The 15335-nt window shown below is 49.1% G+C and overlaps 6 protein-coding genes across 6 annotated transcripts; 4 read left to right on the forward strand and 2 right to left on the reverse strand.

The window, feature by feature from the left end:
- Nucleotides 1-1297: 1297 nt before the first annotated feature.
- Nucleotides 1298-3757, forward strand: ASPGLDRAFT_50683 (putative topoisomerase family protein TRF4). Its single transcript, XM_022547361.1, has 2 exons — nt 1298-2856; nt 2907-3757. Exons 1-2 carry the CDS (start codon nt 1372-1374, stop codon nt 3516-3518), a joined length of 2097 nt encoding a protein of 698 aa, XP_022397849.1. The 5' UTR covers nt 1298-1371; the 3' UTR covers nt 3519-3757.
- Nucleotides 3758-4292: 535 nt separating this feature from the next.
- ASPGLDRAFT_28393 (lanthionine synthetase C family protein) lies at nt 4293-5909 on the forward strand (the record flags this gene model as incomplete). Its single annotated transcript, XM_022543752.1, has 4 exons — nt 4293-4479; nt 4531-5086; nt 5143-5156; nt 5206-5909. The coding sequence occupies 4 exons, from the start codon at nt 4293-4295 to the stop codon at nt 5907-5909; spliced, it is 1461 nt and encodes a 486-aa protein (XP_022397850.1).
- Nucleotides 5910-7392: 1483 nt separating this feature from the next.
- Nucleotides 7393-9300, reverse strand: ASPGLDRAFT_133237 (PEX28-32 family peroxisomal membrane protein; the record flags this gene model as incomplete). Its single annotated transcript, XM_022541195.1, has 2 exons — nt 7393-8016; nt 8071-9300. 2 exons carry the CDS (start codon nt 9298-9300, stop codon nt 7393-7395), a joined length of 1854 nt encoding a protein of 617 aa, XP_022397851.1.
- A 622-nt stretch (nt 9301-9922) lies between these two features.
- Nucleotides 9923-10836, forward strand: ASPGLDRAFT_780936 (import motor complex subunit PAM16). The gene is made up of 2 exons (XM_022549943.1): nt 9923-9946; nt 9999-10836. Exons 1-2 carry the CDS (start codon nt 9944-9946, stop codon nt 10413-10415), a joined length of 420 nt encoding a protein of 139 aa, XP_022397852.1. The 5' UTR covers nt 9923-9943; the 3' UTR covers nt 10416-10836.
- A 132-nt stretch (nt 10837-10968) lies between these two features.
- On the forward strand, nt 10969-12538 carry ASPGLDRAFT_50686 (D-arabinose 1-dehydrogenase (NAD(P)(+)) ARA2). The gene has a single exon (XM_022547362.1). The coding sequence runs from the start codon at nt 11126-11128 to the stop codon at nt 12338-12340; it is 1215 nt and encodes a 404-aa protein (XP_022397853.1). The 5' UTR covers nt 10969-11125; the 3' UTR covers nt 12341-12538.
- Nucleotides 12539-13131: 593 nt separating this feature from the next.
- Nucleotides 13132-14907, reverse strand: ASPGLDRAFT_132901 (Zn(II)2Cys6 transcription factor; the record flags this gene model as incomplete). The annotated part of the gene is made up of 4 exons (XM_022541160.1): nt 13132-13621; nt 13672-13869; nt 13925-14686; nt 14762-14907. 4 exons carry the CDS (start codon nt 14905-14907, stop codon nt 13132-13134), a joined length of 1596 nt encoding a protein of 531 aa, XP_022397854.1.
- Between the last annotated feature and the right edge of the window lie 428 nt (nt 14908-15335).

Below are 15335 nucleotides of genomic sequence, written 5' to 3' on the forward strand. Positions count from 1 at the left end.
AACAAACAAAGCATAAAAAATCCTACTTACCCATGATGATTGATAGATAAAGTTATTTGATGAAAATCAACGAGAAATCAGATGGACAGATGGAAGTTGATGAGGAGGATAAAGAAGAATCTGAACGATGCGGGACAGATGCGGCATTTATACCCGTCGCAGGTAAATGGCTTTGGCCTCAGGCAGAACTCGTTACATCTCGACGCAGAGCACTGAACACAGCGTAGTATTGTCCTCGATACTTTGAACTGATCATCTTCACTTCTGGCTTGTCTGTCCTACGCTGACTTCACTGTGCCGGGTGCTTCATGTGGAGCATCCAATGACAGTACACCATACGTATCTCGGTGCCTCTTGAGTTGCACATAAGACAGGCAATAGCCCTGCAGCTGAGGTGTCTTGGATCCTTTACAGTTTAACACGTATATATACATGAGTAACTAATTGGCAGAAGCTGCATAGCTCTGTTGACATATGACAACACAACTTGTGAACTGATGATCTAATTGAACGGAAAAGAAAGCCAGGGTTATCCCAGAGTTACAAAAGCAATCATGGGTTCTCTGTGGCAGAGTATGCATTGCAGCTGCAACTCAACTGACAATAAACGTGTCAATCCATAGTGGCTTGACTTGGAACGCTGTTGAAGGCGAAGTTAGTAGCCTCGTATCAGCTTGACTCACTCTGAGCTCGTTTAGCATGAATCAATTTGTCTTCGAATCGTTGTTTTATTGTGAAGAGACAGTCAGACACGAACGAGGCTCAATTTAAAAGATGAAAGACAACTCAGCTTACCTCTCTTCTTTTTCTTTTCTGATGCGATTCTGTATCCTCTTCGCTCCTGTAGATAACTAACCATACATCGCATTCTAATGCCTCGTATCGCATAACTTTTGTCCGCATCAGAGACCAGAGGCCACTAATTTGATGCCGGACAAGGTCAAGTCGAAGTCATTCATGTTCCTGAAAGACATGCCTTAAATCCGTAAATCTCTTGGTAAGATAGTTATAGATAGTTAGAAGATGTGGTCTTAGCGCCTCGAAGATATATATTCGGCAATCGGATGCCTTGATATATGTCAATTAACTAGAAAACTAACATACTGCTTTCAATGCTACGCATACCAGCACTTCATAGCATGAAATATCTCATCTCTATCAATATCTGAGCTGAATTCACATGTACATAATAGTGAAGACACCTTTGGCAGCGCACACACGTGACAAACCCTATGCTCACCGCCTTCCCGATCATCCGCGAAATTTTACTGTAGCTTCCTATAATCTTCCTGCATCTTGCCGTCGACTACTCTTTGCGTTCATTCCTACGATTTTCTTTTTACACATCTAGAACTGTAGCCCCGCGCTACGATGCCGCCCGCATTTGAATTTCAAGGCAATCGCGGTGGCGATCGACGCCACAACCCCAGACACAACTTCACGTTTCGCTATGCGCGTCCTCACATCTCCGAACGGCCGCTTCTCAGATCGACACGAGAAACTACCCCAGAACCCCTCGTGTCCGCTGGCCAAACAGGGGAGCAGAAACCGGCCATGAAGTTCGCGCCGTTAGCTGACCTCAGCGACAGCGAAGAGGAAGACATGGATGTTTCCGACGACGACGCATCGCATCCTCGCAAAAAACGCGCGCTCGAGAACGGCGACATGGTTCCGGCTCCGGCTCCGGCTCCGGCCCCGCCTGCTCCAAAGTGGTCCAACCCGGACCCGTATACAGCCTTGCCCCCGCCCGATGAGAGTCAATCGAAGAAAGTCGATGTGGTCAAGTTGATTCGGAAATCTCGCGCGGCGGCGAGCGCGGCGGATTCGCAGGCGACCCAAGCGGACACGGCGGTCACGACTAATGAAGATTTTATCTCGTTAGGTGATTTGCCTGGTGGCAATGACGACGAAGAGGACGAGGACGATGAGGTTGGGAATCCCAACGCTCCAGATAATGCACCCAGGGGACCTAGGGCAGGCGACTTTGCATTTGGTCGGAAGAGAACTTACGACGACGAGTTAAAAGGGCATTCTAAAAAGACGGGAAAGCCAATCAGCCGGTATTATCCGGACGCCTCTGTTCTCGATGAATGGAGGGTTCGTCAATCGCAGTCGGGAACTCCTTGGCTTACTCTCATGCCGCCTACATTACACCCTGGCACAAGACTGCACAATGAAATTGTGAGCTTCTTCCATTGGGTCAAACCTAATTCCTTCGAACAAGTCGTCCGAGAAGATCTGGTACTGAGGCTGCAATCCGCGTTCTCGCGGCGATACTATGGTGTCCAAATCCGTGCCTTTGGCTCCTTTGCTTCTGGAATGTATCTTCCTACTGCAGATATCGATTTGGTCTTACTCTCAAGTAACTTCATCCGCACAGGCGTCAAGACCTTCGGAGAGCGGAAAGGCCAGATCTATGCATACTCCGCATTCCTCCGCTCTACAGAAATCGCTGTTCCCGGCTCGATTGAGACTATTGCTCATGCGCGAGTCCCGATTTTGAAATTCGTGGACAAGTTGACTGGTCTCAGAGTTGATCTGTCGTTTGACAACGACAGTGGTCTTATTGCCAACCGTACATTCCAACAATGGAGGTCTGAGTATCCTGCCATGCTGCCTATCGTCTCGATTATCAAGCAGTTTTTGCTCCTGCGCGGTCTCAATGAAGTCGCGACTGGCGGCTTGGGTGGATTATCCATTACTTGTCTTGTTACTAGTCTTCTACAACACCTGCCGCATGGACATCTTGAGCCAAACCTAGGCAGCGTTCTTATGGATTTTTTCGACTTCTACGGCAATAATCTGGATTATGAGAAAGTTGGGATACGACTCAATCCGCCCGGCTATTTCAACAAGGTAGGTTTCGATCCAAGGAATAAGGTATAGGACTGTATTAACGAAAGCAGAGAGTCTACAATGACAATCGCCGCCTTACAATTGAAGACCCCAATAATGCTAGCAATGACATCTCAGGTGGTACTAGGGAAATCGCGTTGATCTTCCAATCCTTCTCTGATGCATACCGGAAGCTCAAAGAACGGATGATTTCAACCTCGATGGGACAGTCCACCCGTACCAGCATTTTGGACACTATCATCGCCGCGGACTACGACGAGTATACGGAGCAAAGATGGCAGCTGCGTCAAGTTTTCGATAACGACCCTCGGTTCGAGCGTTTTCAGTCACTTACGCCTCCGCCACCACCTCCGGGTCCTCCACCGACTGACCCTGCTTCGCCGCCGCCGCCGCCGCCGCCTTCCCGTCCATCAGTCAACTTAAGATCATCACAGCCTCCTCCACCTCCACCTCCGTCGGAAAAGCTGACTAAAGCGCAACGGAGGCATAATGCAGGCAAAGATCGCGCTACTCGGTTAAGGCGACTGCGTCCGGATATACGTTCTATTCCCGATTCTATCAGCAATGACCAAGCGATGAAACTTGGCAGTTACAAGTCACAGAGTGGCATGGATAGAGACTTGATGATCCGAGAGAAGGCTTTAAACCTGAAAGGGTCATGAAATAGTCTTCTGGAAAGAAAAGCTGGGTAGCCTTTCTTTATTTCCTTGCCTTTAATATGCTATTGCATGATCGATGATTGTACCATCGTGCTGCCTCATTTATTTCCTTACTATCCTCATTCTGTCTTGATATGCGATACCCATTCACATGTATTATGTGGTTTGCCGTTTTTGTATCCTTCAAAAGTTATAGAGGCGGAGTGGTATTCTTTTTTTTTTTTTTTTTTTTTTTTTTTTTTCTTGTTCACATTTATACTCGTCAGATTCTGGCTGCGAGTATGAATCATTTGCAGCATCTTTGGCTGAGCTTATTTTAGGGACGGCTTATATTTAGTTCCAAGCGCAGGGCGTCACGGCGTCTTTTATGCTTTCGAATTGCAGGCTCAGACCTGACTTTCCATATCTATTCCCCCTCCATGTTGCCTGACTAGCTAACACCAGTCAGCTAGTTGAGAGGAACATTTTATTAACTAGAAGAGAATGAGAAGCCCGAACACGGACTCACCAGAGACAGCTCAGAAGAAAAATGATTACCTTTTCATCTTCTCATCAAGGGGGGCGCTAGACGCGGTCGCTTGGAGAGGAGTGTTTCATTTCTTCTGGGTTGTGTCAAGACAGAGCTCTGTTGAATGGTTTATAGGGCTTGGACCATGGCTTTTTGCACGTTGGGAGTTGTGTTGAGATGTGGTGCAGAATGACATCATTGCATCGAAACTACAGAACACACTTCAACTAAATTGATACCATGATCCTATTAACATACAGCGACACACAATGCCAACCGCAATGCCACAATACTACAAAAGCACCCTCCAACCACTCCAAATCAATCAACCCGCCCTCCAGCAGACCCTGAAAGAACTCCAGCGCACAGTAATCCAGAGCACCAAAGTACTACAAGCTGGTTCACCAGCCCCGGTGAGCCCTTCAGATCACAGTAGTATCTATAGTGGGACAGCAGGTGCGCATTGCACATTTACACCTTTGAATACGATGATTGACAAGGCTATAGGCATCGTATTGGCATTCCTCCGACTAGAGCGCCAAAAAGACGTCCTCGGGGAGACGAAACTTCCTGATTTTGGCAGCCTTGCGAATGAAAGGATTATCCCTGCTGGCGATGTGAAACTTCCTCCCCCGGGATACATGTCACCCGTGGGATCTTCATTAGGGCCACTTGTCGTGCGAGTTCTGGCAGCTCTTGAATATCCGGGCCAGTCGGCTTCGCAGAATGACATCAAACTGTTGAATACCGCATTGCAGCGCTCGCTTAGCCATGGCCATGTGGTTTCGAGTTCATCGGGTGATCATATCCGGGGTGTTGATGAAGTTCTCTATGGGCGTGCGGGGTTGCTTTGGGCTGTTGTGAATATTCGATATCATCGTCGTGCGTTTGATAAAGAGATGAAGGCGAATACGGAACCCCTCTTTGATGCGCTTCCGAGGCTTGTTGAGGCGATTATTGATGGCGGAAGACGAGGTGCGAGGGATTATGTTAAGAACTATGGGGAAAAGGACGCGTTGCCGTTAATGTGGGCGTATAAGGATAAGAAGTATTCTCTGGGGGCGTAAGTCTTTCTCCCCTTCTTCTATAGAGTTACAAAAAGATATTGACTGAAGACAGTGTCCATGGAATCGGTTAGTATACGAACCCAATTTCTATTGACATAACTACTGACAAACGCAGCCGGCATCATCACAATCCTCCTCTCATGCGAAACCGAAGAAATAAACCCCTACCTCCCGCTAATAACAGAAACAATAACCGGTCTCTGCCGCATTTCCATCGCCAATGATGGCCATCTCCCGAGTTCTATCCCCTCCCGCTCCAGGTCTCGGGGATCTCTCCTTGTCCAGATCTGCCACGGAGCACCGGGGCTTTTGAATCTACTCGCAACAGCCAGGAAGAATATCCATTTACGAACACATTGGAAGTCTGAATGGGACGAGGCTATGCATCTCGGTGCAGAGAGAGTCTGGCAGGAAGGTCTCCTATCTAAAGGCGGTAGTCTATGCCACGGACTTACGGGGAATGCACTGTCTTTGCTAGCCCTACACGAGTCCTTCGAGCTCGAGTTTGAATCTGAAGAAGGAAACGAAGAGAGTGACTACTTTCTCTCCAGAGCACTAGCACTATTACTCCTAGCGCGCGAAACACCGCCATACAGCACAGCCCTGGATATCCCGTCTGGATATGACTTCCGCATGCCGGATAGACCCTATAGTCTTTACGAAGGACTAGCCGGGGAGCTGTGCGCTTGGGCTGAGGCTTGTGTGGTGATACAGGCGAGGCTTTGTAAAGAGGCAGGGCAGACGGAGAACCAGGAGATTAAGGAAAAGGCATTGGGGTTTCCGTGTCTGGGAGGGAATGGGGTGAGAAGGGTTATGTGATTGTATTTGGTTATCTGTGTGGAATGAGTGACTGATGTATATGAAAATATTGGATAATAACATAAAAGAAGTGCTAGGGCACAATGCATATTTAACAGATAGGATGGTCTTCTCTGGCCGGTAGATAGTAGGTCTCGACAAGATCCAACCTCTTGTCCTGCCGATCTGATTGGTAAAACAGACAGTCGAGTCGATCGTGGTTGGCTTGCGCAGTATAGGTTCTAAGTGTTTCGTCATGTAGCGTTGTAGACAGGACGTATATAAGCCTTGCTCGAAACAGTTTCTTCTCCGTATGAGCGGACTGCTTGGGGCGCTTGACGCTATAACGGCCATCAACCCGTCAGGCCCCTTGGTTTTTGATGGAAACCGGTGGATGGTCAGCGTTTAAAATGTTGCAAATGAACACCCTGCCCCGGAAACTCCTGATTATCCTTTCTTCTCCTTTCAGAAAGAGAGCGACAAGGATGGGCCCCAAGTTGCGTATATTGTTGGCATACGTTGAGTCCCATGGCCCATATCTGTGCATTTCCAGGAATGGGAGCTTGCTGTCGATACCTCTTGTTAAGTGGTAGGATAGCCGGTGTTTCACGTGGGACAAACCTTTCCAGGCCTCAGCTTGGATGCGGTTTCTCTTCTTCACGATGGTTATTTCTGAGAACGTCCCATCTTGCATAATGATCAAGGTAGTTATCCTTGAGTATCGCCTCCGTGACATAATTAGGTGGCTATTTTGTGCTATTTGTAGGTTACTATCATTCATCAAGTCAGCTCGAGTTCTCGTTGAAGCAAAAACAAGAAGAACCCCCCCCCCCCCCCCCCCCAAGATTAAAGGAGCCAACGGACATACTTCTTGCTGATTTGGGCTCTTTCCTTGGATTTTCCGTGCCATGATCCAAATTGGCGCATTTAATGTGCGATGCGACTTTCATTAATGATACCTGTCTTGAGATTACTGTGTTCTAACATATAGGTTCTAGGTCCTATTGATATCACTATATGGCCTATACCCCCGCATCATCGAAGCCTACTTCGACGGCAATGAACTGATCATACGCCGTACGAAGGCTTATGATTTCAGTTATATGAACTCTGAGGGATTCAGGACTTTTGCGCAGTGGAGTTTGGCGCAGGCCAATGGTGATACTTCTAAGGATGGTCTTGTTAATGTTGCTTTTGGGGGGTTATCGGTGGCTTGATCACTTTTCTGAGGTTTTGCTGGGGAATTGATGACTGGGTCTCTTGCTCAAATTGGATCCATGCTGAAGTTTGTGTGCATGTAAGTAGGGCTATGCATCTTAATGGTATACACGCTTCTACCTTAGGGTTGTTTGAAATGAGCTGCTGAAACGAAGTTCAAGTGTACTGTTTTGTCGTATTGAGAAACCTAGCTTATTAATAGATATGATGATTCATTAATACAAAACTAAGGTATAAAAACGCCAAACCAAATAGTCTACTAGAAGCCATCGTTGTTGAAAACGAGTCAACTCAACCCCATATTCATCTCATCACTTAATCCCAATTCCCTCTCAACCCTCTCGGTGCCACCGGTAGCTCGCGTGCCCCAACGATCAAGACGATCCTGCGCGTTGACAATCTCCCTGTCACGGACACTGCGGATATCACTAATACTCCCGTGTGTATTCCCTTCGCGACCCAAACTGCTATGACTTGAATGGCTCGACGGTTTGTGAGAACGAGACGATGATGGTGATGACTTAATGTTAATTGGCCTGGAGCCGGAGGGACTGTTATTGGTGGCAGATGTTATTTTTTGGTTTGTAACGGAAGAGGGATTGGTGGTGGATATAGAGGTGGAGGAGGATGCCGCTCCAGTAGGGGTACTGTAGCTGGATCTGTCGCTTACACTCTTCGAACTCCCGAACCAACGTCTGCGTCGTGCTTTGAACGAAGTCGATTGGGAGGTGCTCTTGGCATCTTCATCATCGGCGGCATTCTGTTCGTTTTGCAATGCTTGGGTTAAGGTGGACGTGGATTCTGCCATGTCTTCGGGGGGTGGGGTTTCGACGAGTTCGGCGTCACGGTACCACTTTCTTCGGCGGGTATATCGATCCCATCCATCTTGGCCCCGACGGCCTTCGTTCCACTATTTCAGTTCGTTAGATTTCAAAACAGGAGACTCCGAAGAAAGGCAACCGACCTTGTTATCGTAATATATCCATCCCCCACCATCTGACGACTTAGAATCCGCCTTGTCACTGGACTCTTCAGCACCTTCTATCCGCCACTCACTGCTTTCCACCCAGCGCCATTCAGCATTGCCGCTGTGCACATCCGGCAGTTCAAACTCGTCTCTTGGCGGGACGCTGTTGAGATGCTCATCTGTCCATGCCGTCCGCTCAGACGGGAACAAGGAATACGTCCATCCTATTCCAAGCCAACGGCGCTGGTTCTCATAGATGACAAAAGTGAAGCGAATACCTGACGACTCCGGATTGCGTTTGATTGTCATGTCCTTAGCAGGGCCGCGAGTCACGCTTCTGATCGACTGGGACTTGTCGATCTCTGAGGAAAACTGGAGACCAGTAATCATTGAACAAATCCGCCGGACAAAGAGAGATCTCCACAGGATAACCCGGGCGACTCGTGCCGGTCGGCAGTGATATGTAAGAAAAGAGGTGCCCACCAGCATGACGACACGGCGGGTGGTGAGCAGGTAGAACGGAGGGAGGGTCAAGAGGATCCATATCGGGGTGACAAAGAGGATGCGGAAGAATAGAGCAGTCAGGGCTGGTTTGGTGGTAGAGGAAGTGGCCGTCCGCTGGGTGGAGAGGAAATCGGTCAAATCGAGTAGAGGTTCGAGGAGGATATTACACCGGGTGGTGAAGGTACGCAAGGTTTCGACGATTTCGTCTAAGCTGGTATGGTGTCGAGCTGTCCCGCCGTCTGCTGCTGCCTTCTGATAGTCCGTAGAATTGGGCTTTTGATCAAACCACGAGCGGGAGGATAGCGGAGAATAGCGACGCCAGTACATTCCCAGGATCAACCCGATCACAACGAGAATCGGACCGGCCCAGTGAATAACGGCATCGCCATACATAACCACCGCCCAGAAGGCTGCGACGAGCAGGAAACTCTCCCATGGATCACCCGAGGTCCATGTCAACAGGCCAGCCAACTTATTCAACGGCAGAATGAACGGGTGCGAATAGGCTAAGGCTCGCGTGACGGCGGGGGGAGTAGCGACCAGCAACGGCGACTTGCGATGGACAATGACACTGGAGCGCTGTCTCGAGGTCAAAGACGAACCGGCGATGGTGGTGGGCGAGAAAGCGGCGACGGTCGGCTGCTGGCTATCCAGCTGCACGCCATGATCTTGCGCGTACGAAGAGGACGCCATGGAATCTATCCACGGAAAATCGTCTGGCATGGCATCATCAGCATGGAAAGGACTGTGAAAAGCAGAATTCCAGAGAGAAGACGAAGTGGCTGTAGAAACAACAGTCGTGGCTGAAGAAGACGAAGAACGATGCTGAGGCCTCATAGTAGCAGAACTAGTGATAGTAGTAGACCTACCGAAGGCTGCCATCCAACAGAGACGTCATACGTCAGTGTCATTCTGCAATTCAGAGCAAAAGAGAGAGAGAGAGGGCGAGGAGAAATAGGTTAGAGAGAGAAGCGAGAAAAAAGAGAAATTAGCACAATAATTTAACCTGTCTCGTTCTATCGCACTTTGCTGCTTCTCGGTCTTGAGCGCGGGGGAGCATGTGACTCGGTAATACGGTACAGATACATACATAGTACAGAGATCTTTATTATGTAGAAGTACAGAGATCTTTACTATGTAGAAGTACAGAGAATTATATAGAGAATAACTGAAATATCTCTCTCTACTACATTATCTTCTATTCCCATTATATCATTTCCTAATTGGTATTCTGGGGCGACATCGCTGACCGGCTTCGCTGCCGAATTTTTCCGCTTTCAACTTCTCCGGCGGAAGATCTCTCGCTTTACACCTCCGGTTGCATTCTGTCTGTTGTGAGAACAGTTCATTGTTATAAACCCTCAGAATGGTGAGTAATTCCTTTTATATTCTAATATTTTGGCTAGAAACTGACCAAATAGGCCCACCGTATCGTCGGCCAGGTCCTCGTCACCGGCGCTCGAGTCTTCGGTCGAGCCTTCGGAGAGGCATACAAACAAGCCCAAGCCTCCTCCAAATATGCCGCTGAAGCTTCCAAAGGCAACATGGGCGCCGCAAACACCTTCGCATCCGGCGGTTTGTCTCTCGATGAGGCCTGCAGGATCCTCAACACCAAGCCCCCGCAAGGCGGCAAAGCGGAACTCGATCAAGTCATGGAACGATTCAAGAAGCTGTTCGACATGAATAATCCCGAGAAAGGAGGCAGTTTCTACATTCAGAGCAAGATTCTTCGCGCACGCGAACGGATAGAGATGGAGGTTCGACAGGCAGAACGACAGGCGGCACATGAGAAGGAACTGAAGGATGGGTGGAAACCCAAGGTGTACAAGGACCGGTGATCTCTCGTCTACTTTTTTCGAACCGGTTCTCAACGAACAAGCTTGAACGCGTGTCTGGCCCTGCGTCGTCTCCCGCCACGAGATAAAATCAGAAAAAAAAAGTGCCGCCCCTCGGTTTTCGCAGCATAGCATGGCGTTTGTGGTATTACTCGAATTTCTATACTCTCGCACTCTCGCGCCTCTCGCATGAAAGTGCCTCACGTCGGAATGGATTTGACTGGAGTTGATCGGACCCGATTCTATCGTTCTAGTTCGAGGGGATTTGTACAGTATACTGGGGAGTGTGAAGGATTGATATTTCTCTTTTGGTTTTGCTTCGCTTGGATTATGAGCAACTCTTCTCCACTCTTCCTCTCTAACTCCCCAGAAGGATGTTATGTATTATAAATACTATGTATGTGTGATGTCTGATTGATTTAGTTATGTATAGAGATGTTTTGCCAGGATCAGTAATCAATTGTAGACTAAAAAGCAATACTCATTCACCCGTAACTCTACAGTCCAAGTGAATAGGTGTCAATCAATTGGTTCTTAGATCTGACAAGGGAGGGACAAAAAAAAAAAAAAAAAATCCATATAAACGGAACGCCCCGCTTCAATCCCTCTACAATTCCTTTTCAAACCTCTGGATCTCCGATTTTGACCTTTCTCTCTTCAATTTACCAATCCAGGCAATCTTCAATCCCACCATAGCAACAGAGCACCGCAAAATGGGCCGCCCCTCAGTACCACTATCCGCCCAGCTCCCCCCGCTGGTGATGGGCACCGCAACCTTCAACACCCAATTCAACCACGACCCCTACGCCCTCCCCACAACCGAACTCGTCCATCGCGCTCTCGCCAGCGGCGTCTGCGCCTTCGATACCTCCCCCTACTACGGCCCCGCCGAAGAACTCCTAGGCCGCGCCCTGGCAACCGACTACGTCCGCGCAAACCACCCCCGCGAATCCTACAGAATCCTAACCAAAGTCGGTCGCGAGTACTCCTCTTCTTTTGACTACTCGCCGGAATGGGTGCGCGTTAGTATCAAGCGCAGTCTTCAGCGTCTGCATACGGAATACTTGGATTTGGTGTACTGTCATGATGTCGAGTTCGTGAGGCCCGCAGAGGTCTTGCAGGCTGTGCGGGAACTGCGGCGCATTCGCGATGAGGAGGGTACTATTCGCTACGTGGGGATTTCGGGATACCCGATCGATGTCTTGTCTAAATTGGCGGAGATGATCCTACGCGAGACAGGCGAGCCGCTCGATGCGGTCATGTCCTATGCGCACTTCACGCTGCAGAATACCTCCCTTTTAACCCGGGCACTGCCGCGCTTACTCGAGGCTGGGGTGGATGTCGTCCCCAACGCCTCGCCGCTTGGTATGGGACTGCTGCGACGGCAGGGCGTCCCCATCGGGAGTCAAGGCGATTTCCACCCGTCCCCAGCGGGGTTGCGGGGTGCCATTCAGAAGGCGGCGGAATGGGCTGATTCGCAGGGAGAACGGATCGAGGTTGTTGCGATTCGGTATGCGCTGGAGAGATGGCTTCGCGAGGCAACCCAGGTTGGTGCATCGGGACCGCCACCGCTTGTGCCTTCTGCTGGTATCGAGGAAGTGTCCAGCAATGGCGGAAACAAGCCCGTGCACGGACGTCTTGGTGTCAGCGTCATGGGCGTGAGTAATATCGAGGAATTGAACGAGACCTTGCGCGTCTGGCACAGTATCCTCGAGGGGTTGGATACTGCACCTGCACCTGCATCTGATGATGCAAACTGGTCCCGCGCGCGTCGACAACAAATCCTCACTCTCGCGCAGGGCATCCAGTCCATTATTGGCTCGGAATGGGTGGATTATGTCTGGGAAAGTCCGGGACCGGGGTTTGTGAATACCCTGCCCGAGAAGCATCTCGAGGCGTTGCGGAAGGCTAGAGCTGAGTCTGGATAGATGAGGGTCAAGTGATTATGCATTACGATAAAGGATATAATAGATACAAGCTCTAGATTAGATTTGGATTAGATGGTTAAACCATCTTGGACATAGTGCATAGTGCAATATCTCTCTTGCTAATATAGCAAATACCTTTCTGCCTTCTAGAGGATAAATACTGCAATTGTTCATTCAATACTCCTCAAGAAGATGAACCCAAACTAATACAACCAACCCTACCTCTCGGTATCACAGCATCCACTATCCCGGTAACAAAGAACGATATGCGTGCAAACCCAATGCAACCACGTTGGCCAATGATATTGAGCCTAAGGGGTTTCTACTGGGCATACAGTCTTATACCAAACAACACCCATCTCAAATTGCATTCAATTTCCCTCGCACTAATGGCTCCAGAACACCTCCCAGAGCCCAAAGAGCGCCAGAGCCTTCGCAGAGAAATACTTTCTATCAGAAAAGCCATCCGGAGCATGGAGAATGATCACCTCTTCGATGTCGATACGCTCCAGAACCACAATATTCGAGTATTACCTCTTGGCTTAGAAGGTGATGGGTCTCTTAGGCCTAACTCTTTACGCCATATTCCCGTGAAAACTTCATAGAGCCCACAGACAAAGTCGTGGGGGGTGATACATCCAAGAAGAATTTTGGTCATCTTGGTTCTGAGAGGTTGTCGATGTCTAAATTGAGTGGTGGTGGGTATGTCCTCATAGATACTCGTTGATCATACAAAGGCTCTTCTGAGAATAGACAATACAATTAATGGACTGAATATTGTATACCCAACCCTACGCCAAAATAACATCCCACTTCAGCCCCTCCAACACATCCAACCAGTGCCTCCTCTCCCCGTTTTCACTCCAAAGAACATTCAATATCTCTTTCGCCCTCCTGACATTTCCAATCCCAAAGTTTCTCTCTAACGCCCCCAGCGCCCCCAGAACAAGGTCCCTCTCTGCTGTAGTCTGACACTCACACCCCGCAATGAACAGCGGGAACGTTAATGCTGAGTACTCACAATACTCTGGATCGAGGTGGAAGGTCTCGATGCGGGATAGACAGCGCTGCAGGGCTTCTTGTTTAGATATCGAAATGGGATATAAGGAGGGTTGACAGGAGGGTATGCGCTCGAGAATGGAATGGAGATAGATATATGCTGCATCGCGAAAACATTCTGCGACCATTTGTAGACGAAGTAGGACAGAAGGTGTTAATCCCTGCGGGATTATGTATTGGTTTGTTGGTGTTGTGGGTGACCAGGTTTGGAGGGAGGTATCACTTTCTTGTAAGCTGCATGCTTGAAATAGTAGGAGCGTGGATAGGCTTACATTTCGTTCACTTCTGCTTGCAGAGATAAAGGATCTAAAGAGGGGATATCGGAGGCTCTAACGCAGAGCTTAAGTATATCCTCTGTATAGCCGATGTAAATGTCGAGTTTCCTAATCCGCACACTGTCAACCTCCGGCATGACTCCCGTGATATGCCGTCGGTTGGTGAGTTTGGCCACATTATGCGCGTATGTGAAGCTGCCGACGTTAGTTTTTGTTCATCTTACTCCGGTATGCCTGGGGATAAACGTACAACCCACACAAAAACTCCGCCGTATCCCGATCTAAAGCGGCATACCCACCTTTCGAAATAACCAACCTCTGCAACGCCCCCAAATGCACCGCCCACTGCCTCACGCTCCCACGCACAATCTCATACTTGCAAAGAAGCCCAACAGCCAGAACCACTTCATCCGAAACTCCTCCGCCAGGATCCTCGGCTAACGCCATTCGTATCCCTTTCATAGTCTGGATGTAGTACTTCGTCGCTGCTGTTTGCGCATCAATGCCGACACCGAAGCTGTCAAAAGAGCGATTGGAAAAATGCATCGCAGACAATGCGCACATAGCGTTCATTAGGAGTGGTGAGGATAGTGCGCGCGGGATTATGAGGGAGCGAAGGGGGTTTTCAGTGGTTTCGAGGTTGGCGAGGAGTTTGGAACCTTGTTCGACATGGTATTGAAGGTAGTGGGTTTCGAGGGGGGTAAGGTGGGTGAAATAGAAGCTGGGTTGGGGGGATGCATAGGGGCTAGTGTATCCAGGCTGACTGCTTTCTTCGCTCAGGGAGTAACTTTCTAAAGAAAGATTGTCATCGAAGTCCACTGGCGCAGGCGAAGTAGTCGATGATGCCAAACTTCCCTCCGAAACCCCATCCGAGCTGTATGGCGAAGACGAACTAATCCTCCGTCGTTTCTGCCCTTCCGGCTGAAACACTTGCGCAAATGGATCCAAAGGTTCTGCCCACATAGATCCATATCCTTCACATGTTTTTCCCAATCTGGTGCAGTTATGGCAGCTATCAATGTCAGCCCTACCCCGGATATTATAGATCTATCTAGATCTATGCGATATAGATAGTGGCTATACCCACCTCGGTTTAGCCTCATCGCATCGCTTCCGGCGCTTCTTGCATGTCAAACAGCCTGATCGAGACCATCTCCCGCCTTCTCGTCTGTATTTCTTTTTCGTTGATGCGGCATGATCCGGGGCCGAGGTTGTAGTACCGATTCGATTCATACTGCGGAGTGGTTTTTCAGCCACATCATCTATCCTTATCGCCAGTGGAGCTCCTAGATGATCGAGACGAGGGGTTGGAATGCATCCCTGGGCAGTGGTTTGTGTAACGCATGCATCCAAACCAGGCGAAAATTGATGCCGTTGAAAGTCACGAGGGGAGAAGAGGCGCTAATCCTTTTACAGCAAGAGATGCGCCGTTATCTTATCTTATCTGTCCCCGGCTTTTGCGGAGGGACTTCGGACTACGGAGGTCATTAAGACAACTCCTTGGCCTTGGTAATAGAGGCAGCACTGATTGTTGTCTTTGGTCTTGGGTAATCAGGCCGGTACTTAACACTGAGTGTGAACTAATGGTAGTGCCGTAGTGCTTGGATCTGAGGTCTGCATATCGAGCATTCCCACGGCCCTTTGACTAGTTAACAGGAAAG

The sequence above is a fragment of the Aspergillus glaucus genome (genome assembly GCF_001890805.1).
Source record: "Aspergillus glaucus CBS 516.65 unplaced genomic scaffold ASPGLscaffold_20, whole genome shotgun sequence".
NCBI classification, from domain to species: domain Eukaryota; kingdom Fungi; phylum Ascomycota; class Eurotiomycetes; order Eurotiales; family Aspergillaceae; genus Aspergillus; species Aspergillus glaucus.

What these genes read in the sequence shown, in the direction of transcription:
- ASPGLDRAFT_50683 (XM_022547361.1), top strand. Translation starts at nt 1,372, where the DNA reads ATGCCGCCCGCATTTGAATTTCAAGGCAATCGCGGTGGCGATCGACGC. An exon ending in CGCCCGGCTATTTCAACAAG is followed by an intron (nt 2,857 to 2,906) that starts GTAGGTTTCGAT and finishes TAACGAAAGCAG; the next exon opens with AGAGTCTACAATGACAATCG.
- ASPGLDRAFT_50686 (XM_022547362.1), top strand. Translation starts at nt 11,126, where the DNA reads ATGGGCCGCCCCTCAGTACCACTATCCGCCCAGCTCCCCCCGCTGGTG.